General features: G+C 38.1%; 1 protein-coding gene across 1 annotated transcript; it reads left to right on the top strand.

Moving 5' to 3' along the window:
- The first annotated feature begins 981 nt into the window (after positions 1 to 981).
- lysmd4 (LysM, putative peptidoglycan-binding, domain containing 4) lies at positions 982 to 3,131 on the top strand. Its single transcript, XM_079465247.1, has 3 exons — positions 982 to 1,086; positions 1,549 to 1,835; positions 1,939 to 3,131. The coding sequence occupies exons 2-3, from the start codon at positions 1,569 to 1,571 to the stop codon at positions 2,512 to 2,514; spliced, it is 843 nt and encodes a 280-aa protein (XP_079321373.1). The 5' UTR covers positions 982 to 1,086; positions 1,549 to 1,568; the 3' UTR covers positions 2,515 to 3,131.
- Positions 3,132 to 26,709: the final 23,578 nt, after the last annotated feature.

The raw sequence follows: 26,709 nt of genomic DNA, 5'->3' as shown, positions 1-26,709 counted from the left end.
AGATGGAGCTGCTTCAAATACAAAGACTCTCCCACGATTTGCTCACTCGGGATTACATCTGATCCTATGGCAAAAAGAGGGTGTTTGTCTGCTTAAACCTTGCAAGCAGAAAGCAAAGCATGGAGCGAACTGACAAATGTCCCAAGGCTCCACACATCAGTTTCCCAATCTGGATCAACTACAGCAGATTCATGAACTGCTGAGACTGAAAGTTGACCTGTGTCACAGCAACGACTAAGACAACTAAAGCAGTCAAATTATATTGCATGCGACACATGGTAACTGAGTCTTGGGCCAGATCATAGACTCTCTCGAGGATAAAACATAACATTTTGACAAGGGATGTGGAACTTTGGTTTGCAATGCTTTGCATCAGCCTTGACCAAATGTGAAACCTCTAAAGAAACATATCGCCATCTAGAGGTGAAACTTAAAGTACGTGTTGCTGGGTGAAAAAATGATTGCGAAAAAAACATATTTTGTGACATTATTAATTATTTAGATTCAACTTTACACATTGTAATTATATTTAAATGAGGGTTTTATGTGGCTATCTATGGGGGGAAATAATCGTTATAATTTATTGAAATTGCATTAGTAACAACCATTGTTAATAACACAAGCTGATCAACATATTACTGAAAGCCCGTTTAACACCCAAGGGTGTACACCTATCGTGTCATCTACGCCACGCCCTTTATTCCAGCCGTGCCCCGTATTTTCAACCCCACTTAAACAGGTAAACTGTACAGTCGTAAGCATTCATAAAAAAACGGGCGTATTTCTTTGCTACTACACAATTCTAATCGGTTATCTTGTCATTTAGAAATAAAAGTATTTTATGTAACGCACAAATAAGCGTGCGCGTTCAAATCAGATAAAGCAGAGTGCACATTGGAAGAACCGCCCTTCAAACAAGCGTATTGGCTGCCAGCTCAAAGCGTATAAGCTAATTAGCCGAAACGTCTGTCAATCACAAATATACTTCTCCGCTCGACCAGCGCGTTCGGTTGCGCCCTAAAGTTTCTAACATGACACTTTGGGATATTTTTGTCAGCTACGATGTAGTTGCTTTTACATAGAAAGGTGAGTTACATTCCGGTTCAGATCGATATTTAGTCACGTTATTGAAAACGGAAGCTTTAACCAAGCAGCTGATACCATACAAGTAACTTTATAAGGAACCGTGTTGACGTCACACATTCGCCGTATATATAAGCTTAATGTGCTTTGTTACCTGTTGCGCTGCGAGCAAGTGTGATATGAATAATACATACGATTCTTTCCAAAACTTTGTACTTTGAAGTGGTTCAATCTCAGTTTGCGTACCGTTAACGGTTTTATATCCCGTTCCGTTTTTCGATCAGCTGTGATTTTATTTATGAGCATGTAAATACGCTGACTCAGCAGAGCTTCATGAACCAATAAATGAAGTCCCTGAACAATGACTGTTCTGTGTTCTTTTCTATTTTCACTTTAAATTGAAATGAATAAGCTGCACATTATATGGTTATTGGATGTTTTTTCATGTAGTATTTATTTTTCTAGACATTGGTCCTGTTGCTGTGATGAGGCGTGGAGATCCTCTCCCACAAGCTTTTCAGGCACCAGTGGATGTACATGCCAGCGCGGATGGCCAAGTGTACATGTTCAGACATAGACAAGGAAGACTGGACGACTCATCTGAAGATGAAGAACTCAATGTGATGGAGCTCCGGACACGAAGCAGAGAGCCATCCTCACGGGAGAGAGAAAGAACCGAAACGCTTTTGCTGGAAAGAGACATCTCCCATGAGGACAATCTCAACAAACTAGCCCTTCAATATGGATGCAAGGTATTCTGTGTGATGTTAGATGATTTTCTTTTATTTAAATGACATTTTAAACAAGAATATTTTTAGCTTTTATTGTTTGAAATACTAGTGTTGTCATTTTTAGGTGGCGGATATAAAAAGGGTGAACAACTTTTTTCAAGAGCAGGACATATATGCACTGAAGTCCATCAAAATTCCTATAAAGAAGCATGGCTTGCTAACAGAGGCCAACTTTGAGCTCAGGGACCCTCAGCAAAGACCCCCCCATGATGCTTTTTCACCCAGTCAGCAACCGAACGGTGCTGAAAGGAGCATCTCGGGCAGACCTCAGGTGCAGGAGTTCACCAGCTTTCTTAAAGAAGTGGACAGTGACATTGAGCGTCTTATCCAAAGCTCGGACCCCTCGGAAGAGGTATTTTCTGTCAGCTCCACGGGATCTAGACGATGGGGATGGAGAAATCAGGGCTTGCGCAGCTACGGTGCAGACTGGGGGATCCGGTGGTGGAACGCTGTGGTTGCAATGTTACTAATCGGTATTGTATTACCTATATTCTATGTGGTATATTTCAAAACTCAAGATAGTGGTGAATCTGTAGTGAACAATGGAGTGGTCAATATCTCAGTGCCTACTTTAAACAGTACACTGAGCGTGAACCCTGGGAATATCCTCACAAACCACCTTGGGGGAAAGCAAGTATAAGCATGATAAAATATATTTATAAGACCATGATATTTTCATGGTCTTTTGTTTATATACCAATTTTTCGCGGGTACTTTGCATAGAAGTGTAGTATTTGAAGTTGACAAGGTGCTTTGGCCAATTTAGCCACAATTCTAATGGGAAATGTCATGTGTAGCGAAGGCACGAGAGGCTGTTGATTATTACACGTCACACTCATTGAAGCTATTGTAATTGGTTTATTAATGGGTGCTATTTTAATTGAAATTAAAATATTATAACGTTTAAAGAAAATAATGATGACAGTTTTCAAATGTCTTTAAATAACATATCTAGCATATGTTCTACTTTTATTATATTGGATAATTTTGCAGTGGTTTTTTGTATGTATGTCATTTCATACTTATTTGCCAAAAATGCAAAACTCACCAGTGTGTTTATACAAACTTCAGGCAGGTATTTTGCGATATTAGTCCTGTTTAACTGGCATTTCATGCTAACTCAAATCCATGGCTTTTTATTATTCTTAGCAGAATTGACTTTTTTTAATGGTGTTATGTTGTCAGCAGTGCCAAAGAATGGATAAATTAAATTTGTTCCCGCCCGATTCTTGGAAGTGCAATAAAAGAACAGGTCTGAAAAGAAAAAAGTTTTAAGCATGATTATTTTATTTGACCAATAGGTGGAGCCAACAAATAGTTACTCTCTGTGTGAGAAGTGTGGTAATGAATCCCTTTTTCAATAGGTGAACAGGACATTGGCCATTGTATGTTTAGTACACAGTGGTAGACGGGTATTCATTTACATTTAACGCCTCATATGTACACAGACAACACAAAGATCTAATGTGAAAAATGAAAGGTGCCTCATCTTGACTCTGTAAACCCTTCCTTATTAATGTTTAATAACTTGAATCTTACAGGTTTGACAGGATACTGTATGTACTGTATACATGATGATATATTATACCGTGTATCTGCAGGAAGCATAAAACTCCTGTCATTCACCTTTGCCCACTTTACCATGAGAAGTGCGAGCCACCAACAAATAGTCTGTTCCCAGAATTAGACTTTTTGCAGCTATTTTCCATCATACACCATGTGTTTCCAATCTTTTTGTGCTCCAGCTCCAAATATATTTTCATTGCCCTTTTCTGTTTCCTTCCACATTAGCGTGAACCCCGTAATTTTCTACGTAAAACATTCCTAGCGTTTTGTCTAGATGAATTTCTTGCTCAAGTGAATGCAAATCTCATTCAGAACATTTTAGAAGTCTTTATATTAAATATCAATAAACATACAAATAAAAGCATCTAATTCATACAGTATGTTTATTTGTCCAAATGCCTTATACAAATAAATGTGCATTTGAATTAATTTGCATCAAAAATCAAAACAACCTCACAGAGGGAAACAAATGATAAATTGTTAGCGTTTGCTCAACAGCTGCTCTTAGTCAGTCCCATGTGATCTCAAAACTGAGAGCTTCATCTCAAACACAGGCTCTGCTGCTGTGATCCTGCTCCAGGCCCCACAGCTTTGGCCTTGTGCCATGTCTCCGTCTGCTCTTCCATTGCTGCAGCGCAGACCGGGGGTGTGAGGACCACCCCTTCTTTGTCTGCAAAACCCCAACCGCAGATATTACACAAGCTTTAAAGCTGCCAGAGCAAGTCCTGATGTGATCTGCATGATGTGTTGCCCAAATTGTGCCTGTCTTTTATGAGAATTGTTAACCACCTCTGCTATTTCTTTAAAATATGTTTCAAGTTTTGAAAAGTACTCTATAAAGATGCAGAGAATATTGAAATCCGAATGCAATAGACACAACAAATAGATTCAGCTGCGACGAAAGTCTGGTCAGATGTGGGTGTATGTTTTTGATGAGAGGTGATTGGTTTTCTCAGGGTCAGTTGTTTGTACTCTGGGCAAAACTGTATCCCCTTAACACTTGAGTAAAACAAAATCCAGCACTGTGGCTTTAAAGAATTTGCTCACTTGTGCAGCTGGCAAAATGCCACATGGCCACAAAAACAGCCCAATCCTTTTTCCAAAGAGCTTTCAACACTCATCATCTTGGCAATTTTGCCTCCAACACACTGCATACATTATCACCCCGTTGATGTAATGTATAAAATATCCACAAGGGGGCAGTCTTATGTTAAAATACTACACTTAAAATAAAAGCAGTTTCTCTCTCAGGTGTGTCTTGCTTCCATTCGCACTTTGAAACTTTCTTGCCCCGAGGAATTTCAGTCTGGAGTTATGAAAATAAATATGTATAGTAAACACACATAAATGCACATATATAAATGTCCAAAGGACCAAAGCGCATGTAAATTGAAACTATTTCAGATGATTATTAATTGTAACTTTTTGTATACGTGTGTGTTGATAAGCAATGTTACAGTGGGAGAGGAGAGAACAGGGTTTTTTTCTGCTCCCGGGGGGATTGAGCAGACACAGGGTAATTTGTAGTGAATTTTCCAGCAGGGTTCATTTTGCAGGTGGCTGAGCACACAGGGCGTGGTGGGGAACAAGAGAAGCAATTTGCTGTCTGAAAGCTGTGAATATGAGCATTGTTGCACAGCAGCGGTTGGGAGTTAAGGCGATGTACTTGATGATCAGGCACGTTTTAATGGCAGGATGGGTGGTGGGGTGAGATGCACCAAAACAAGAGATTGATCCTGTGACACTGGCCTTTTGTCACGAAATGTGAAATAATAATTGTTTACAAATTGATTGCAGCTTTGTAAACAAAAACAATTGTAAAGTTGAACTACCACTAAGTCTTTAGACAGCAATACTGTGTGTAAACTGAATTGACTGTATGTATCACCGATGCACTTTCATTTTTAAAAACACTTAATTCTTTGGTTTTACAGTATACAAGAGAATATTAAGATATTTTTAAACACTGCATTAAATATTGGAATTGAGAATCAGGACTACATGCCTTTTTAATATAAATACCCAAAACATCAGAAGGTCCAGTGTTTGAAGTTTAGTGGCATCTAGCGGTTACCTTGTGAATTGCAACCAACGGCTCACTCTACCCCGACCTTTCGAAGCACTACAGGCGCTGACACAGAACTAATATGTTTTGCGTTTTCACTTCTTTTCTGAAGGAGATAATGTGTTTACGAAACGTTAGGTTAATTGCTGTCAATAGATCCTCTTGTATATGTACACACTGAACCTTTAAATAAAATGACGTGCACCAAGAACACACACTTTGTTTTTGCACTTTGTTTTGAATTAATATGTAGACTTGAGCATCGGTGTGTGAGGCAGTACGGAGCTCATTTAATCAGACAGGCAGTTTTATTCCGAGAGGAATTATGGTAATCTCTGAGGCTTTGGTGCCGATTCGAATAGCAATTCGGCTCTTAAAATCCCCTGCCAAAAGTCTCCTACATGGCTTAGGTCATACCAGAGGAAAAAGCACAGCGTGGATCGCACATGGGGCACTGGGAGATGCGTTGTTTGATTGCTTTAGCAAATTTGCATTCTTGGCTGAGCCTTCCACCTTTTCTATTTTCTATTCTAAACACCAGTCATTTGATGGTGCATCACTATATATCTTCCGAAAAGACCTGAAAAAGCATAAAACACAATAAGTAAGGTGTGAGGAGACAGACCACAGCAAAGCTCGCAGGCGTGTGCGTGTGGTCGAAGATGTATTACTCTTTTGGGTGAATTTTGCTGTGCTGGTTAGCATCTCACTTTCATCGTCTCTTAGGAATTTCTTTATGGAAAATCAGCAGAAGACACAGCTGGCTGAAGAATGTGATGTGTTGTCAGTCATGTTCTGGCTGCTGCGTGGGTGGGGGGTTTCTTACAGCCCGCTGTGGGGGGAACCAATGGCATGGCACCTGTTTTACATTCCACCAAGAGGCCTTGGGTTCTGGAAAGCCGGAGCTGATTCCAGCCAAAGCCGCTCAGGCATGGCGTATGGAATAAAGCAGTCAAAATGGGATTTCTTAAGTGCAACATCCAAGTTTCTGCTTCTGCTGAAGTGCCGTCGTATTCTTTGTGACAAATGCAGACAATGCTTTACTTTCTGACAAACAGCATTTGCTGATAACTGGACTTTTTATTAAAGCTCATACATTTGCAAATAAAGTTTTTTGTACCTTCTGCGAATACATGATTGAAATAATGTTTTAGTAAATGTATTATTAATGCATTGATTGCAGTGATCAAACACATGTATTTTCTTTCAAACCTGCATGGCTTCCTTTTTTCCGCAGAAAACAAAAGCATGATTAAATGATGATAGAATGGTCATTTTTGGGTGAATATTCCTTCAAGGGCAATTTCTGCACCATACTGCACATGTGGGCTACTGTAAATAGACTTATAATAAATGTATGATCTTTAAACACTAGTATATAGCCTAAATATGAACTCATGTTGATTCCCAATACTGTTTCTGACCTCTATAAGTTTACTACTGCATTTGAAACAATGTGCATTTATTTACAGGACCCTGATTTTGCACCACATCTGCAACGTTTTTAATATATAGACAAAGAACAAGTTGTATTTCCATGATGCATTTCATGCTCTATTGATGACACAAGCCACATCTCATAATATATTATGGTGAAGGTTATATTTAAAGGAGATGAAATGCCCTTTAAGCCATTTCTGCTGGAGTGACATGTTCACTAAACTAATTCACAGTTGTAGAGAAGGGACATCAAACAATAACGCTGTAAGAAGTGGCTTAAACTACAAGATCCTTTCTATGTCTGCTGGCTTAGATTTAAATAGACTCAGTTTTCTAGTAAATCCTAGCCAAGGGCAATGCCTAACTTTGCATTGTTGCTGAAGTAGGTGTTTGGTTAATGCTAAAAAGGTGGACGTAACTTTTTGTGATAGTTGCATTCAGTACTAATTGTGGTGAGCCTGAAGCCTTCTTCATCTGTTGTGGATACAAAGGCCCATTGAGGTAATAAAATCCACACAGTATACAATATGATGATATTATACAATTGATCCTTTCAATACACGAATGAAGAAAAACAGGTTACAACCATGGAACTATTCAAGATATTTGAATTGTTTATGTGTTTTATAACTATAAATCACAATAGTTGAGTTTCATTGTATACACTTCAGCTGCACATGTGCTGCATGTTGGGTGCTGAAACCTTTGATTTAGTAATTTATTCATTTTTGATTGCTATACTTTGCCTCACCATAACCGGCCCCATTTGTAATGTGTTCACATCCTCAAGGCAATATTACTGTAGTGTTCAGCAGCTGTGTGCGTGTCCATCAGGATATGACTGAGCCGGGGCTGGAAACATGACAAGTTGCTCATGGCTCATGCTGGAAGTGCTCATGGCATCTGCATGTGGGGCAGGATTCATCCTTCTGTTCTGCAAGAAAAACCTCGCAGAGGCACACAATGTCTGTTTAATAGCCATATACAGTACTCTTTATGTCTGAAACAGCAATGAGCTCTGAGCCAAGCTAAGTATTGCCATGTTTAAAGAAAACAAAAATTAAACTTATTTCATCACTAACTCCCCGTTGTGTCATTCCAAACGTGTATGAATGTTCTGCGGAACACAAAAAATATATATTTTTTAAGATAGACTCGCATTGACTTCCACTGTATGGGCACAAAACCATTTCTGGTTCATATACAGGTTTTGAATAATTTATATGAGAATTCTTAACATAAACATACACACAGATTTTCATATTAAATAATGGCAAATGTATTCAATCTTGAAATGTTGTACATTGATTTGTGCATAACAGGCCTATTATCATTTTTTCTTTCCCATTTACATGCCAGATTATTAATTTAGTATTTCAATGTATTATTTATTAGTATTTTTGGCAAGGTTTCATATCACTTTGAACTTGCTGTTAATATACTTTTAGATTTTTGGTTTGATTGACTAGCATTGACCACTTTCGCAAAAGTGTTACTGTGGTGTGATGTTCTTAACCATATGTATGTACCATTCATATTGTACAGTATATCTACATTGCCAAACAGTTTTGCCTTACTGCTATAGCATAAGTACCCCACTAGAAATATATTGGGCTAGTGGGATCTTCTCAAAACCCTGTTAGAACACTACATTTTAACATGGCTTTATCTTTTGATCCTCATAAACTACGTGCAAAACAGCTGTGTCAGTCCAGGTGCAGTCAGTGCATTTCTGCTGTCTGAGGTACAATATTTATAGCATAACTCATGCTGGATGAGTCTAACGTCTTGGCTGCCAAAACCCAGATGAAAGCTGTAAATGCAGGGTGGCTTTGGAAACAAAAATGCCCTTCCATAAAGGTGTGGATTTCAGATTTTTTCTCAGTTTCAGGACTTCTGTCAGGTTGACTGGGATTTTAACTAGATAGATGCCACAAGTCAGAATCACATTTTTATTAGAGAAAATAAAATATTTTCTTTGTGATGTTCATTTTGGAACACTGCAAAATTTTGACAAAGGCACATATAATGAATATACTGTATAAACATGCGTATACAGAAGTAAATGTGTTACTTAGCTTCAGTTAAAGGAACAGTTCACCCAAAAATAAAGGTTCTGTCATCATTTACTCACCCTCGAGTTGTTCCAAATCTGTGTATTTCTTTGTTCTGATGAACACAGAGAAATATATTTGGAAGAATGCTTGTAACCAAACAGTTCCTGGCCATTGACTGCCATAGAAGGAACAATAACAATGGCAGTCAAAAGTGCCCCAGTTCTTTTTTCTTTCCTAAATACTTCAAAATATCTTCTTTTGTGTCCAACAGAACAAAGACATTTAAAAAGAGATCTTTCCTATGGTACTCAATGGTGGCCAAGAACTGTTTTATTACAAGCAGTCATGAAATATCTTTCTGTTCTTCAGAACAAAGAAATGTATACAGATCTGCATCTCAACTTTCTGAACACATTCTTATGTTTACTTAAGTTTGTTTTAAATTTCATAAAAGACATCTGGGTGTAGGCATAATGTAGGTTGCCAACCGTTTGAAACACTTCAGTTCACAGAACACTGACCAGTCACCAAAACAATAAAGTAAGGTAAAAGAGAAAGGGTTTAAGCTGTTTTAATTCAGCCAAACATGAGCAATACACGGGGTAAATAACACAAAGATTCCCCATAAGCAAAGCCCCAGCTGCGAAAGAAATGCAGCAATTTGTTAGGAAGAAGACATGCTTAATGAGAAACACTTGTTGCAGGACTCCATAAATTCAGAAGGGTTGGGGTGGGGGATAGCTCATCCACTGAAGTACTTGGAAAACATTCATTGCACGTCACGCTGACAGCCGCTGAATGTTCTGCCATCCCAGATGTGCCCACAGCTGTGAAACAAATGTTGCCCGGGGCCTGTTGTCTTAGGGCTGCTTTAAAACTCTTTGTGTGTGTAAATAACATGTGTATTGTTTATGATTTGTATGTGTTATATTGTAAACCCAATGCATATTGTTGTATCATTTTGCATGAATACATGCATGTGTTTATTAAATTAGCATCTGGCTAAGAGGCCATGATGGAAAAGGCAAACAAGCCATCTGCTTCAAAAGTGTGTGTCTCCTTATCTCAACCTTCTCCGTCTGAATCAGGGTAGCAATAGAAGACAGGCTATGATTTTTCAGGCTATGTCTCTTTTTGTTACATTTTTTCTTTCGTCTGTTTACGTGTAAGCCAACCACATATGGAGCACACAAACATGGATCTCTGCATTACACTTGAAAGTTGTGACAGTATTTATACATTTCTAAGTGTAATATCATCTTTAGAACTTAATAAAACATTTTGGGGTTTTTTACATGAAGGATTAGTCATTTTTCATTGAGAGAATTACATTTACGGCTTAAAAGTTAGCAGCAACAGTCGGAGAGGCTATCAAATATCAAGCTAGCTTTTAAAGCATGAACGAAAAGATTCCGCCCCCAAAGCCAAGCCTCCTCGTGTCAATTACCTCATGTCTCCTTCACAGTTAAGACCACATTGAGTAAAATGCCCATAACATTATAATAGTAATGAAAGTAAACAAATACATATAAAAAAGCGTGCACTACAAGTCAAAAGTTTGACACTAATTACTTGTCAAAAATGTTTCTCATGACCTCAAAAATCTTTTAATCTGAAGGTGTATGTTTCAATGTTTGAAATTACCTTTGTTGAGAAATATTGAACTGAGCCAACATATTAATTTCCTTTATTAGAAAACAAATCTTCTTATTTGTAAAAATATTTTTGAAATGAAGCTGGATGACAAAATGACAAGTGTACGATTTAGCAAATTTCAGGCAATAGGTGACGACCTTGAAGATGCTAAAATTGAACACAGGTTATTTTGGATGCTTAGTCGCCACATAATTTGTACAGTTGCATTTTCAAAAATAAATAAAAATGAGTTCTCTTTGACTGGTGTTGTCTGTACTGTATGTTCATAATATAAATATGTAAATATATAAATATGCCTTACAAGATTACATTTCATCTTGATACCTGTATCACCCTACATCTCATTGCCCGTTTCAGTGTGAATGCGCAATTTGCTCTCATCCCTGCTGGGATAACTGTCCATTTGACAACACACAGTTTCTGCCCTATCGCCGACTATACTTAACACTCTCTGATCTCGCACAGCCCGACGGTATGATGAAGATAAGTGTACAAAGCAGTGGTGACACGAGAGGCCAAACAGGGAAGGTTATCAGCTACGGACATGATAGATGGATTAGCCTGCTCTGAGGATGGACATGGGATCCAGGCACATGTCTCTCATCATCGGTACGGAGATGGTCCTGTTTGGGACCTCTGTACCGAGATCAGATAAACACCATGCTGATGGGGACTTTACTGGCTTTGCTGAAAACCAACCTGAGATTTTTCTTGTGAGTGTGCACAGCCATGTTCAGGAGACACGGCATGTCATGTTTTTTAGAAAGTGAATGGGGCCTCTGTTCCGTGCAGTTTGTACATTCACTCTTTCGTTGACCCTCTAGCAGAAGGGAAACTGGCTAAGGCCCCTATAGACTATCATTCTGTTATTTGTCTTTAACATTCCTCTTAAGACGTTGGCATACGGCAAGTGCATGAATTTGACTGAAATAACATCTTTGTGAAATGACATTTATCTTTTCGTTCATTATTATTAATGATGTTTAGATTTTCAGAAATACTCTAATCCAAGACTAATAGGAATGAGGAACAAGGTGTGAACAGGAGAATGCAAAGGGACCTGTAAACTTATCCAAGTAACACCTATCCTGCTCCAAGATACAAACACTAGGCCTCATTCACTAATAATTGCAGACAAATGTTCTTACACTGACGGAAAAGGTTCTTATGCAAAATGTCTGCCAGACTCACATCAGGTGTGCACACACAAATTTGGTACTATTAATGTTTGAATCAAGAATAGGCTCACAGATGGTGATTAACAATCTCCATGTTAGGGTTTCACACAAACTCACCTATATGTATAGCTAAATATGTATAAAATGAAAAAAGGTTATAGTCCTCCGCTTGCAGTATCATACCTGACAAAAACTTGTAATGAGAGAAACCTGCTGCTTGGAGCATTCTGTGATACATTTCTCCCACATCACGTCTCGGCAAATTTCTGACTGATGAATGCCTGGAGTACTCTGTTCACAGTTTGGAAGAGGAGAAAAGATTAGAGGAGAATGGAGATAGCCAGATGCCATCCCCTGTTCCCATTGCGTCCTCATTACAGCCATCTGTCTGCCCTGCAGGGCCTGCAGTGGTTTGCCGGGGCCACTGCAGTGATGTGGAGGCTCCTCTCAGCACTGCAATGAGTGAGTGAGAACAGACTGCTGGAGATAAGAAATGATTTGTGAGGAAGCAATATGATAGTGTGAACGTGTTTAACTCGCACTCTCTCTTTTTATCATTTCCTTGCTTTCTGTGTTTTGACTTTCCGTGAGCATGTGTGTGTTTGTGTATGTCCTCACCTACGGTTTCTGTGTCAATGTGTGTGCGCACGTATGTCTTTATGTGGAAGGTGATGAGTGAGAAGCAGGCCCACGGGAGATCACGTCACCTCAGAGATAGCCACTATTGCCTAGCAACAGAGGGCCCTACGGCCCAGAGGAGGGACTGAGATGGGAAAGTCGATCCTCTTTTTAAAAATGATAATAATGGATCTTTTCAAATAGATACAAAGGATTTACCCTCGTAATGCTAAAACTCATTCTTGTCTGCTTTAATTGGCACACAATTTATTTCTAAAAGTCTAAAAATCTGTATGGTAAAATACTTCAGTAAAACTAATGCTATCATAAATAAACCAAATAAGACAAATGATTATTTGTCTATTTACTTACTTATTTTGAATTTTTAAAAACACATAACATACAGTCATTTTACAAAATTCCACGGCTTCTTTGACAGACGTTTCATGTATTTTTGACATACGGTCAAATCTGGTAAAATAACAGTGAAAGACAGCTAATTTACCAGAAAAATGGGAAAATGTTATTTACGGTTTATTTCTGGTGCCCAGCTGCCAGAAAATTTCTTTTTTTAAAGGTTTTTTTACAGTGTAGGCACAACTACAACTTTGTGTTTTTTTTAGGATTAGGAGCTTCTCTCCTCAAACTGGACTTGGCCATTCTTTCACCCTTTTTTACAGAACGCACAATTGCTATTATTCAAATTTCCTTCCTCAAATCTGGTTTCCCGTACCGGTCTCGCAGCAGTGTTAAAACAGTCACATCCATGTGAGGAGCTCAGTTAAGCCCCAGACACTTTACCTGTCAAGTGAAAAATCTTTTAGTGACATAGAGTGTCTTTAAGAATGAAACATAACGCACACAGTCCATAGTCATGAACATTTAGCTAAATCATAAATAAATGCAATATGCAACGAGCTTTCATAATGTTATAAGGAATAATGTTTTAGGGTGTTTTTAGATTTTGTTCTTAAAAATGATATAATACTGTATACACTATGCACATACACAATGTGATCAATGATAAAGTTATGCCAACACTTATTATTTCATTACTTTAAAACCCCAGAGTTAAATGTTTTTGGACGATCTTTTGACAGTAATGCAATATAATGCAATATAATATACACAACTATGTCCCCCATCTCACCACCCCCCCAAACTAAAAATTTTTATAACAAGATTTGGATTATCTTGTTATATCTTTTATCCAACATGGCTTACAGTGCATTACAACTATTTATGTCCTCATGTGTTCCCTGGGCATCATACCCATGACCTTTGTGTTGCTAGGGCAATGCTCAACCAACTCAGCAGAAACACTTCAAAAAAATGTCTGTCTTTTTGCATAAATAGTTTGGTCTCCACTATTTATGTTTTACCATCTTTACCTCAATTTCTGAACACACATACTCAAAGAAAGCAAGAATCCTGAGCTCATTTCAGCCGTGTAACGAGACAAATGATTGTCTTCCCAATAGACAGTGCGGATAATGGCTGTGGACACGGCAGGTGAAGCTGTGCCTGAAATTGCTTTGTTTGTCAGGTCAAATGGAGATTTAAGAAAGGTTGCATTCTCCGGCACGAGCAATTGGCCTCGACGGAAGTGCAGCAGACATTTCTGAGTCTGTACATGGGTGTGTGTGTGTCTGAAATAGGAGCTGGCGTGTTTGACCTGAGCCCAGGATGAAAATAGCACAAAGCCTGTGGGTCGACAGTCTAATCAACAATTTAGTGTGTTATCTTCATACACCAAAGCTCTGATGTAGAATGCTGAGTGTGTTTATGCATGTCCTTGTCTCCTCGGCTGTTAGGAAGAAACACTTTCAATGAGCGTTTAGGCTGCTATTCTGTTGTAAACAGTTTAAATGAATTATAACTAAATGTATAAATAAAACTAAATTTATAACTAGAGTCATGTAAAATGATACCAGTAATAATCCTAATTAATAGCTTTTTCATTCAAACCCCCGCTTTCTGCCAATAATAAAGCAATGCAAACATGTTGAGTTTGAAAGCTGTCTTATAAGCAAATGGACATCGTAATAAATATAGAGAGGGTTGAGAAAATCTAGAATGGCAGCGCTGGACTGAGGCGGTATGTGGTTGCTGGAAAACAACATTTACACTACATTGTTAGTAGGGCTTCATTCAAAGCTTGTGATGAAACTTTTCAGCAATGATGATTTGAATTCCCATGGTAGCAAAGCTTTCAGATTCGAACTGCACTTTATGAACTTCTAGAAATCAGAGATCTTTCCTTTTGGTGTCTTTTTATAGTGCAGTGTCACAATACACATAAGCCAAACCATTTTGGCCAGAGACTGCCATGGCGAGTACATTGTCGTCGCAACAACTATAGTTTAGTGATCTCTAGTCTCAACCGTTTACAAACTTTTTTAAACTCCATTACCAAAACAGGTCGAACAACTGCTCTGTTTCATAAATGTGTTATCTCCTTCAGCAAAAAAGCGAAGTGACGACATCTTATTCTTGTGTCAGCCATGGCGGTGCTTTGAAAGAGAGGGGTGAGTGGTGGAGTTAGCCGTTGGTTGCAATTTGCAACCTCTCCACTAGAAGCCGCTAAAATCTCCACATTACTCCGTTAAGGCTGCTCTGAGCATGATCTCCTTCAAAATCCCTTTTAACTATCCTGCACATTTGTCCTGACAGAGTAAATATCATATTGTTTATGCACTTGCAATTGAATGTCTCCTATGCGCAGTTTTAAACAGACTGAGTAAATGCACATTATGTACTAGCAAGTGAAAAAATGCATAATACTAATACCATATTACACATAATTGTACTTACACACTCATTGTTTACTTACACTAATAGCACAAAAATAGTTTTAAGTACTTCTCAAGATAAACTTAATATCTTAGTATTCTCAACTGTGCTGTTTTGAGACACCATGAATACAAGTACAAAAAACTAAATTTTTAGTATATTAAATGGATAGTTCACCCAAAAATGAAAGTACAAAATGTTTGTGTGACACTAAAACATTTTATGAGTACATTATGAAAGTGTACTTAAATAAAGTGTACTAAGTGCATTTTAACCTGGGTATATATATGCATTTTTATTTAAACTTTGCATGTCATCATTTTTGCATGAACAAACAAAACTGGCACATTTTGATTTGCAGACATACAATAAGTTAAGTTTTTTAATTCTGTGCGTCTGAGAAAGCAAATGAGGGATCATATGCCACATTCTCACAGCTGTGAATAAGAGCAATGCTGCCTGGGGCTGTTTTACTGAGTTATAAAGTTGCTATTGTGAGCATTTTGTCCTAAAAGCCTGAAAGGGGAAGAGCAGAATATTACTTCTCTCTTTTCTTGTGTCTCATTTTCCAAAAGGTATCTAAATCTGGTAAAACAAAGGGCTTTCTGCAATTTGTTTTTATATTGTGTTTAATTACTTTTGTGACTTTATTGTGAAAGGTTCTTTGTGACTAATAGAGAAAGCGATCAGCCAACGGTGTCTTAAATTCACTGGCTACTATAAAAGCTTTATTCTCAGTCTGGTTACTTTATATAGCAGGCATTTCATCAAAAACTGTCGTAGCCAACCGCAATGAAAGTACAAATCTCTACCCACACCATTTAGGCAACGTTGGTTTCCGGATTTGAGCTGTTCCAGCAACACCGGTCATTAAACGGGTGTTGGAGATGTCTGTGCTTTTCTGAATGTTTGTGACATGTTGCTTAGTTTAACCCAAACAAATGGTGACATCTTTGTGTTTTGACATAAACCATTACCCGCAGGATTTTATTCTCACACAGGTTGCCCCTGTCTCAGTCGGTAAAAATACATTTACAGCTCAATGACGCATTGATAAGATCCTAATCCTCTGTCAGTCTCTATTTCATTTCAAAGCTGTCAGCTATCGCATTCCGTGAACAATGAGCATTGTAGAATGAATAATATTGCAGGTGTGGGTTTGATTGATGGGTCGTGCTCGGGGTGGACAGAAGTAATATGAAAGTCTGAGTTGTGCTTATGAGATCAGTACAGTAAATCAGAGCTCCTGAGAGAGCGAGGCAGTCCAAGCCACAAAATTACAGTATCTTAGCTTGTGGCCGCAGGAACGTGTGCAACGGTTTTCTAATGAGGACTTTAGACATGTCTCAGACCGCAGACATGCCGCAGCGACCAGCAGAGGGCAATATGTGTCCTTTAGCTATTTGTGGCTTTAGTAGGACCATAACTGCCCTCTTTTTCATAGTCTTTGCATATGAGCATATGAATACTGAAATATCAAACAAGTTTATTAGATAAGGATCCGTATGTAATTAAAAAAGAAAACATTTTTCTATTCAATCCTATATACCTTATTTCCATTAAAGTTAGGATGAACTAATGAGTGAGTCCAGGTTTGTGAATTCAGTTCCACCCCATGGACCGTCAGACCATCAGTTTCTTAACTCTGAATCTGTAATCACAGCAAGATTTGCAAATATGGGTTTTAACCAGTTGTGCAGCAGGAAATGGAAAACACGGTAGAGTTTAGTGACAATGTATATGTTTAGTCAATGAGAGATATTTTCAATAGTTGTATTACGTTATTGAAGATAAATCTCAGTCAGGAACATAATTCATGTAAATATCTTTTTTTTTCACATAGTTTATTTACACAAATATTTATTTAATATCCCAGTCAAGTCATGTTCCTTTTTTATTATTCCACTAGGAAAACATGACCTTGAAATTCAGAAGACCTGCCTTGTTGATTCAAACCTATTTTTTGCAGAAGAAAGTAAAAGAAGACTTAGGAGAAACTCAAATGCTTTCTATACCCTATGGCAATACAGCCGTTTACAATGTCTAACCTAAGTAATATGTAAGCAGATATGAGAGGTTGAAAAAATATACGTACACTAATATGCAAAGGTGTCTGGATGGGTGCCTGTATGTACGGAGAGAGTCAGTAAATGTATTAAAAAGTGAATGTATATATTGATGAATTGATATACTGTACTTTTACAAAAATACACTTTAAAAAAGATCACTTCCTAAATATTTTTCATTTTGAAATCTTTGGCATATTTATAATATCTGAGGTGTCTGTTACTTCAAAATCAAGAGCATTTACTGTGTCTTGTAGTTTACGTTATCTGTATTGTTTTATGTGCAATGTTACAGCGAATGCGGAGCTAAACAGGATTATGACTAAGGTAAACTACATTATATGAGTGTGCCCGCACACATATATCCAGGAGATAATATGTTCATTCTAATCATGCACAAAATGTAAATACAATACATTATACTGCAGTCACGAGATGTCTTGTGGTTGTTGTGGTAATGTGTGTGTGCCAGTGCATGCATATGTGTCCATGTGTGTATATCTGAGTTAAAACAGCTGCTTCTACCGACCTGCTTCCAGCTGCTTCCAAATTGGTCTGCCGTTAAGTTATTATCTGTTTATGGCTGTATGACCAGGCCTGCCTCTGGCAGTTTTATCCCCCATACAGTGGAATGGTTAGAGATGGGGTTTCGGGTCTGGTGCGATAATTGTCCATGTCATACTCAAAAAGGCTGGATACCATAATGACTTGGACTGGTTTCATGCATTCATAGTGGAGCCTCTAAGCTGTACTGCTTTTGGTTTAATGTGTGACTCTGTTTGTTTCCTCTATACTGTAATGGACCTGTACATTAAATAAGTAAATTAATGGATTCATACTACTGGACCAAATACACAGAACCGTTTTTCAGACACATACTGCAGTTAGAGGTTTTTTTTGTCCAGTCTGCTGATAACCACGAAAACCGATCAGCATATGACATCAAAGTAACGCGAGAGACATTCGAACGCTTTGCATTAGAATGCTCTCGCGGTACTTTGATGTTTCACACGTTACGCTGCCGTAATGCTTCCCCCGCGTTGTTCACGGTAAGTAACGTTAGCGTTTTTGGTCAATCATTTCGGAGCGTTTCGCGGCTTCCTTTAAAAAATACAAACGATGGGATATCGCTCAGTTTTCAATCTCAAACAACATCTGAACGTGACACGCATACTGCGCAATGCGCATGCTCTTAAGATTACCACGCTGAAGTGAAAATAATACAGTCGTTTATCCCAGGCATTCATGTGAAGGACAAAGGACGTTCTCAGATCTACAAATATTTATTATTTAAATATTATTCATATGTATGTATTGTCACTGGCACAGAACAAACATTATCTTCATTTTCTAGAATGATCTTTCTCCACTTCAACCTTGTCACAAAAAGTAACTCACTAAATAAAATAAAAAAGTCGCACACTCGATAAAAATGTAATTTCATGGACAGAGCACAATAATAATCCCAATAACGAATTTAAATTAAGTTTGATCTCAGCCCAGAAACCTGCCATCGGCTATATGCACGCGTTACTTTCGCGTTTCACGGGAATAACCCTCGGCAGTTTCCGGTTGGGGAGACTTAAATAAAAGCCACCCCAGCACGTCATAGTTAAAGCCATAACATGTCCATAAATCTTAATTAAAACATATAGTGTATGTCATAATCCCTTTATCAAGATTTTGTATTTACATGTTTTAATTAAACTTTTTTTTAAAGTCTTTACATTTAAACAACTCCAGTACCGATTCCACTTTTCACCCCATCATAAACTGCTGAAATGAAGAATCTGTGCGTAAACAAATAGTCTAATGTTAGTCTGACCTTGATTTCATGCCTTTCCAGGTTCTAGAGGTATGAGTGTTGTGACGTGTCACACAGCTTTGGCAGCATGCAAAGGAGAGCAATCTGCCTGCTGTCACTACAGCGTAAGGTGAACATTCATAAAGTAAGTCATTTTCTGAAACACCATTTCAAACCCTGCAGCGCTGACAGACAGACAAGCCATTTTAGATATAGATAGACATATAGACTGACTAAATTCTCTGGACACCCTCTTCGTTTCTTATCGCGGCATGCAGCCGGCAGATTAATTCACTAATGGAATCCTAATTAAATGATTTATGAAATGTCTACCTTACGTATTGACAAGTCGAAGGTGTCCCGGGGAAAGCTAATCATCGGCAACCATGTTGAGAATTAATAAAGATTCAAGAATGAGAGAATATAGCGTGTCCATCAAACAACGAGTGATAATTGATTCAAGGTTTTCATTTTATTTCTGGATATTTTGAGATACCGGTGTTGGTTTAAAAGCCTGTATCGCATGCCAGTTGTAATTAGAAAGAATCTGTGTTGCAAATCTACTCATGCTTTTATGAGGCGTGCTTCAAGGTTAAAGGTTCATCGTCTTGTTTGCATATCAATTACCTTTCATAAAGATCCAGAAGCACGTCATTCGTCAATTAGCATAAGTCAGTATCTCACCAAGCTGGTAATTTACTCAGTGAAAAATGTTCATTTCGGCCTCTCAGCCAAGCTGTCATGGCTGCCCATGGGGAAGCTCTGCAGTAGCGAGACAGATTGGGGGTAATCAGTCCCACACCACCACGGAGAACCTCTCTCCATACTTCATTCTACGGGAAGGTACTAGGAATCTGAATTTTCAAAGCTTCTGGCATTTCTTATCTGCCATCTGTTTACATAGAGGTAATTGAAAATACAGATTTCAATCACAAGCGCCATGTGAGAGATTGGTTTACGCTCAACTGGTTGCCTTGAGATAGGAATATAGATATGTGGTTTTTGGCATATTTACTATCAGACGGGCACCTTTATAGATGAAGTGAAGATTTTTAAGTGTGGAATATCTTGAAGACACAGGACGAAGGGAATATGATCTAGATGTGGGAGGTAACTTTGTAATACAGTTGTTGAAATGATGAGTTTTGCCTGTAGCAAGAAACATTCCTTTAAAAAACTGAAAGAAACTACTAGCCCGTGGATTTTCCATGGTCATTTATACACAATTTGTCTTTTTTGGTCTCTTCTGCTGAGAAAGTAGCAGGTCAAAAGAATATTCATATTTTCTACTTCCATCCAAAGAAAGTAATTAGCCAAAATTATGCTGTACAGCCTAAAGTGTTTGATTTCAACCCTGTTCTGTTTTTACTGGCGCATTCCATGCACGCAATGACACGTTTGAATTGTACGAGTAGCAGACGCGTATGAATCTTTGTTCAGATTGAACAAATAGGAATGGGTGGGGGAATACACTTACAAATTTACCGTATTTAACAACAGCTCAGAAAACACTCCCTGGCAAGTAGCTCGCCACAACAAATCACGAGCACTACAGTAGAGGAGCTGTCATTGTGAAAAGCTATTTTACAGCGGAGAGTAGTTGCCTTTCAAATGAAAATGCACCTGTAATGCATGCTGCTAAATGTATTACCTTTCTCCTGGCAACATTTCAACAGTAACTCTGTCAAAGCTGAAATTGCTCAGCATCATCAACTTTCATAGTGCTGTGGAAGTGAGCTGGGTGAAGGCAGTAACTCAGGGTAAGTCTACCTGCCTGCTGTGTTAACAGTCTGCCTGCCACAAATTTATCGCCACTGTGAGCTAGAGAGGCAGACAAAGAGGAGTTGGGTTCTTTTGGTAGTGCTATGACAGGCAGAGTTTTATTTCTAATGTAGTATATTATATTTTAGACAGGCACTGTCGTGGCTGTTTAGTAGCATCAAATATATCGTAAAGGGAAGTAAGGATTTTTTCGACACAGGTCACATGGTGTTTAGTATTTTTTCCAGTTGTGTGGTTAAGTTTTATTTTCTCCATCAAAGGGATAGTTAACCTGAAAATGTTAATTCTGTCATAATTTACTCACCCTCATTTCAAACCTGTATAATTTTCTTTCTTCGTCAGAACATAGAAGATATTTTGAGGAATGTTGGTAATTGTACAACGCTTGTACGCATTCAATTCTATATTGACACAAAACCAATGCAAGTCAATGGGTACTGCCGTTGTTCGGTTACCACAATTGACCCTTCGCAAAGCTCGCCCCCTTTTGCCATGTCCGACATCAGCCAAAGCACTCCAACTGCACTAAAGAATATTTAGCGTTAAATAATCATTTCAGAATCAAAACCGCATAACGCGCAGCCGTTAACTTGGTTAAATGGCGAATAGGAACATGGGGTGCATAATATCAGCGTTATGAGGTCAATAGTGATGAAAGAACTTACATTTTGGGTGAACTTTCACTTTAACTTTTTTTGTTTTATAAAAAAACATTTGATTAGTTTTTCATCTGTTTACATATATTTTTCATAATCTTTCATTATTTTATACCATATATCAAAACATTTCATTTAAAATTCTTAATCTTGCTACAGTTAATTGCTCATAGGAAAAAAATAAAGTGAGAAACCCAGTGAGAGCCCAAGCACAACACTGGGCCTTAGTGCAAAATAATCTCAAGATTTTAAGAACTATTATATCTCTGCAGGGCCAACAGATAAAGTACAATGTGCTTTACACTATCATACTCGAAAAGCTTACCTGAACTGTGTTTTTACATTGCCACCTACAAAGATATCTACCCCAAACATTTCTTCTGTGAAACATTACTCCTCACACTCATTGTTTTCATGGGCCTCATGAGAGGAGATCAATGAAGTTTGGGTTTGTGTTTAATACTGCCTGTGTAGCAATGGCTGGATGGCCTTTGATAGGTAATAGATCAGACCGTATTGAATGAACCAAGACACCGATTATCTCTACGGCAAAGATCGATTGTGTGTGTGTGTGTGGGACAGGTAAAAAAAGAGCACTGTACGGTGGCCCACTAGTGCAAAACAGAACGATATTTAAAAAGCAAATACAAGTACACAACGCAATCAAGCCACAACACAACGGAATAAAGCCACGACACAACGGAATCGAGTCACAACACAACGGAATCGAGTCACAACACAACGGAATCGAGTCACAACACAACGGAATAAAGCCACGACACAACGGAATCGAGTCACAACACAACGGAATCAAGTCAAAACACAACGGAAATGCTCATGAAAGCATGTTAACATCATAGTTAAATTTAATCTGAAATGGTTTTAAACTAAAAGTGTTTATATAAGAGTGTATTGGAAAAACTGGCTTGCATATTATATAGAGTTTATTTTTATGTATATCATAATTTAGAAGCAGAGATTTATGAATATTACATACAAATAAAACTCATTTTGCTTAGTGGGAACAAACTGCAAACTGCAGTCAGATTGAAACATGCATTGAGATGCTTTTATTAAGATATGCATTTGACGGTGTCAAATGAATGTGCCGTCTCATGCTATGAAGCTCAGCTGCACCTGACAAATCGACTTTAGCCACCTTTATAATTTCAATAAACAATGATTGACAAAGTCAGTTGCACTCCACCAGCCTCCTCGATTGGACAACAGCAGAGGCTTGAATCTGACAAATGGCATGCCTTTCTGATCCTGCCATTCCAAATATATCAGAAAGTCATGGAATACTTCAATTCTAATTACAGGTCCTCTCAGGGTAGCTTCAGGGCTTACTGTCAGGTATTGTTCTCGCTCATCTTTGCGACTTTAGTCCATGCATGTGCAAATCTTGCAAATGAATGCCAGCCGCTGTCTCGTGGCTGCCCAGTAAACTCTGAATCCCTGAGTCTGTGTGTCTGGGCTTTGAACGGGTGATGAGCTACAGAGGTATAAGTCCCCTGTTATTTGGCACTCGGGATGGGTCGCTCCATTGGAGGGTTTGTCTCAGCAACAGCACCCCAAGACAGCGTATGCACATTCTTGGAAGAGTTGAAATCCCTGTGGCATGCGGTTCTGGGGCGTCATCCAGAACTCCACCACCCGCTGAGCAGATTTAACTTGACAAGCACTAGTATGACTGTGATTTTTGGCCCAATGGATGAACTTGATCAAACAAAGGTCTGATGTAAACATCTCTTTATTTATATTGTGCATAGTACTGTATGTTGACAAAAGGCAATACATATTATATATATATATATATCTCAAATACTCTCAAAATATCTTTGGCGAAAATGAATCTATGTGCTTCGAAAATGAGGGGTGGAATGAGCTGTTGGTTGCAATTCGTGACCTTCCCATGGGTGCTGCTTAACTCTCCACATTAGTCCTTTAAAAAGTATTTTTATAAGATTTAAAAAAAATTCATTTGTTTCTCAGTAAATTGTATTTTATAAAACAGACTGAATAGGTTAGTGCAGTTTTTGTATTCTAAGATATTACACACGCACACATACAAAAAAGATTTTCATGTGGTAATGAAAATATTTTCAATTGGGTAAAGACAAAAAAGTAACAATATAAAGATAAAAAGCTGGCAGTAATATTTACAACAATACCAATACAACAACTGCCAAACTGAAGAAAATCAAGTCTTAATAAAATATTAATAGATATCACTCAGCTTCTCTTTTCTCCAACAGGATATTGTGAATTTTTTACACAAGAAACTAAGTCTGTGTTAAATGACATCATCCTTATCAATGTGATTTATGTCATTTTGATTATATCCTTGCCTTCCCTATAGGAGAGAAAGCTGTATTTATTTTTGGAGTATTTTCTCTTTTCAAGCAGTTTTTTTATGTTCTTTCACACGCCATAACAGGAAGATTACTTAGTTGATGGCATATGGCCTGCGTGAAATATGTTTCTTTATCAGGCAATTTTGTAGAGCAACTGAGAAAAAGCTTTGTATGACTGTTTAAGCCCTCAGTATCATTATTTGGACAATCATGGTCAATCCAGAGAGGACTATGGGTCTGTAAAATTAGATTGGGAGCAATAAGAGAAGATAGTGTGCAGACGGTGAGGGAAAGATGAGGCAGTCTTAACTTCAATAAACCCTTCTCTCTCACACACACACACACACACACACACATTCTCTCCTTTTCTGTCAAATATCTCTTTCAAATCCCCTTTCCAGGACTACAGCAGCAATTTAAAGGAAAGTGTAGCCTATGGAAAGCAATATGTTGTGGACCTGTGACACATCTCTGAAGAATGTTAGAGCTTGTGGCTGGCAGACCGAACACGTATAAAGGTGTTGTTTTTAACATAATGTCTTTTGTCACCCATATTCTAGCTTTGGGTTTTGGTGAAAATTCCTACCGTCTGTAAATTCATATTTTATCAAGGCTTTCCTCCATGTGTGTTGTATTTACGATTCCTTGCAGGCCAGACAGTTCTCAGCGTTTGTAATCTACTGCTGTGCATTTTTCAGATTTCTGACAGAAATGGGTTTCATGTTTGTCCAAGGAAGGCTCTTCATTCCCATACAGTGTCCCATGTAGTGAATATGGATCTGCTTTTGATAGTGTGGCTTGCCGGAGCAGTGCGTACGTTCAGCATGTTTTTGAAATATAGCTTTAATAAAAAAAATGTGATAGGAGGATTCTGGTGTCGACCTTTGTTTTTGGCTGCCTCTGCTTTCTGATGAGGCTCATTGGGTTTGGATTCACAATCTGCTGAGGTGTGGGGTAATGGGTGGGAGGCAGCCAGAGGGCCAGCAGAAATCCAGATTTTCTGACTTGTGAGAGGTCAGCAATGCAGGATAGAGATGTAGGAACATCATTGGTGTTTTGGGCTTCACTTATAAAATGAAGTATTTACATAACTTCTTTTTGATTAAGAGGTAACTGTTTTGAATAGATGGCAATACCTTTTAGCTATTACTCTCTTGCACATCAGTTTATTGAAAAGGCTTGCAATACTTTCCAAACCTGTATGTACCGACCCGTACACAGAACTGACAGACTGTGGTTGTAGCCACTATGAGGCTGCTCAGGTAGCAGCGGCAGTAGAATTAATCGAGTTAAAGATGTTATTCCATTAGAGACATTATTTAAGGTCTACAAAGTGTTGCTTTAAAGTACTTTCTAAGAGATCCGTGCTGAGGAAGCACAGCTGGAAATGGAGGGCTTGTTAAAAACCAGTTTGGGTTATTAGCCGTGCCCTTCCCCATGCAATGAGAACTATGCTAAGAGGTTTGGCAGAATAATGTATCATGTCTAGAAGCTGAGCATTTCTAGCATATGTTACCAATTTAAGGAAAACATTTGAAAATCATCCATGACCTGAATACAAATGAGCTTTGCGTTCTAATGGTGAAAAAGACAAACTCACAGCAACCATTAATGTAATTGTTGTCCGAAATTACATTGGTTGGTAAATAATATATGATGATGTGAGTGTGGTGTGAATCGCCATGTAATAGTAAAGCTGGATCCTCAGCCAGTGAGTTTTTGGACCCACAGAAAGTTTTTGGTAACTGTTTACAATGTTCACTGTCTTAGTCTGCCATATTGTGATGTAGATACTGAAGTTTTACCAGTTCAGTGTCATGTTTGCTTAGAAAAAAACTTAGATTTTTGATTTCTGACTAACACAACTTTCAAGAAACAAGTTATCCTAATTCCCTGACTGTTATTTTTAGTTAATGCATTCTGCACAACTCTGATTTTTTACTGCAGTGCAGCAGGAACGAGTAGTCTGGTTCCATTCGCTAAAATATTAGAAAGAGAGGCTATTTATTTTTATGGCCAATAAAAGGAAGTACATTTCAGAGCTATAGCACCATGGTGAGTTAAACTTCCTTTTTGCTAGTTTTGTTTTCATTGAGGGTCAAGTGTCAAACCCATGCAATATATTTATCCCATAATATGATTCCTCTTGGAAAGCCTTGGTTTTAAGACTAGAGACCAGCAGGTTTACTATAAATACTGACAATGTATTTCGATTGCATTGCAAAACCATTTAATAATGTAAAAAAACATTGCCCTGTAGAATCAGCAAAATGTATATTTAAATATATTATATATAAATATATAATTTAAATGTATTTGACTTGTTTCAAAACTCCACGAGTTTCTTGAGCTCTATAGGTAAAGCACTGTAGCAGTTACAAAAATGTCATAGGTTTAATTCAAAGAAATAAATAAAATATAAACATTGTATCTCTTGTAAGTTACATTTCCAAATGTACATTAAATCACCAAACTTTTCACATTATGACTGTGCTTGCAGATGTGCTTGCAGATGTCTAGAAGTCACAGCACTATGAATCTCAGGTCAAGGTAATTGAGAAAATAAAGGAAATAAAAACAAGTATCCATCCATTCGTTTCCAGTCACTGTGGAAAAAGTAGACGACCTTGGCGCAAGGGCACCATGAGCGATGAACGCTTGTGTCTCCTGTTTCTCTGGAGATTCCGGCAGTCCATCACTGTCATAAGGTCATTATTGATTAGACTGGTTTCTATGCGATGTGTTCACAAACTAGCCTGTAAATCCTTCAGTGCTACAATGCTACACTGTCTCTATC

Source organism: Barbatula barbatula (genome assembly GCF_947034865.1).
Source record: "Barbatula barbatula genome assembly, chromosome: 10".
In the NCBI taxonomy this organism is placed as follows: domain Eukaryota; kingdom Metazoa; phylum Chordata; class Actinopteri; order Cypriniformes; family Nemacheilidae; genus Barbatula; species Barbatula barbatula.
Note: the sequence above shows the minus strand (reverse complement) of the source record. Positions and strands in the feature narration are given on the sequence as shown.

What these genes read in the sequence shown, in the direction of transcription:
- lysmd4 (XM_079465247.1), top strand. Translation starts at nt 1,569, where the DNA reads ATGAGGCGTGGAGATCCTCTCCCACAAGCTTTTCAGGCACCAGTGGAT. An exon ending in CCCTTCAATATGGATGCAAG is followed by an intron (nt 1,836 to 1,938) that starts GTATTCTGTGTG and finishes TGTCATTTTTAG; the next exon opens with GTGGCGGATATAAAAAGGGT.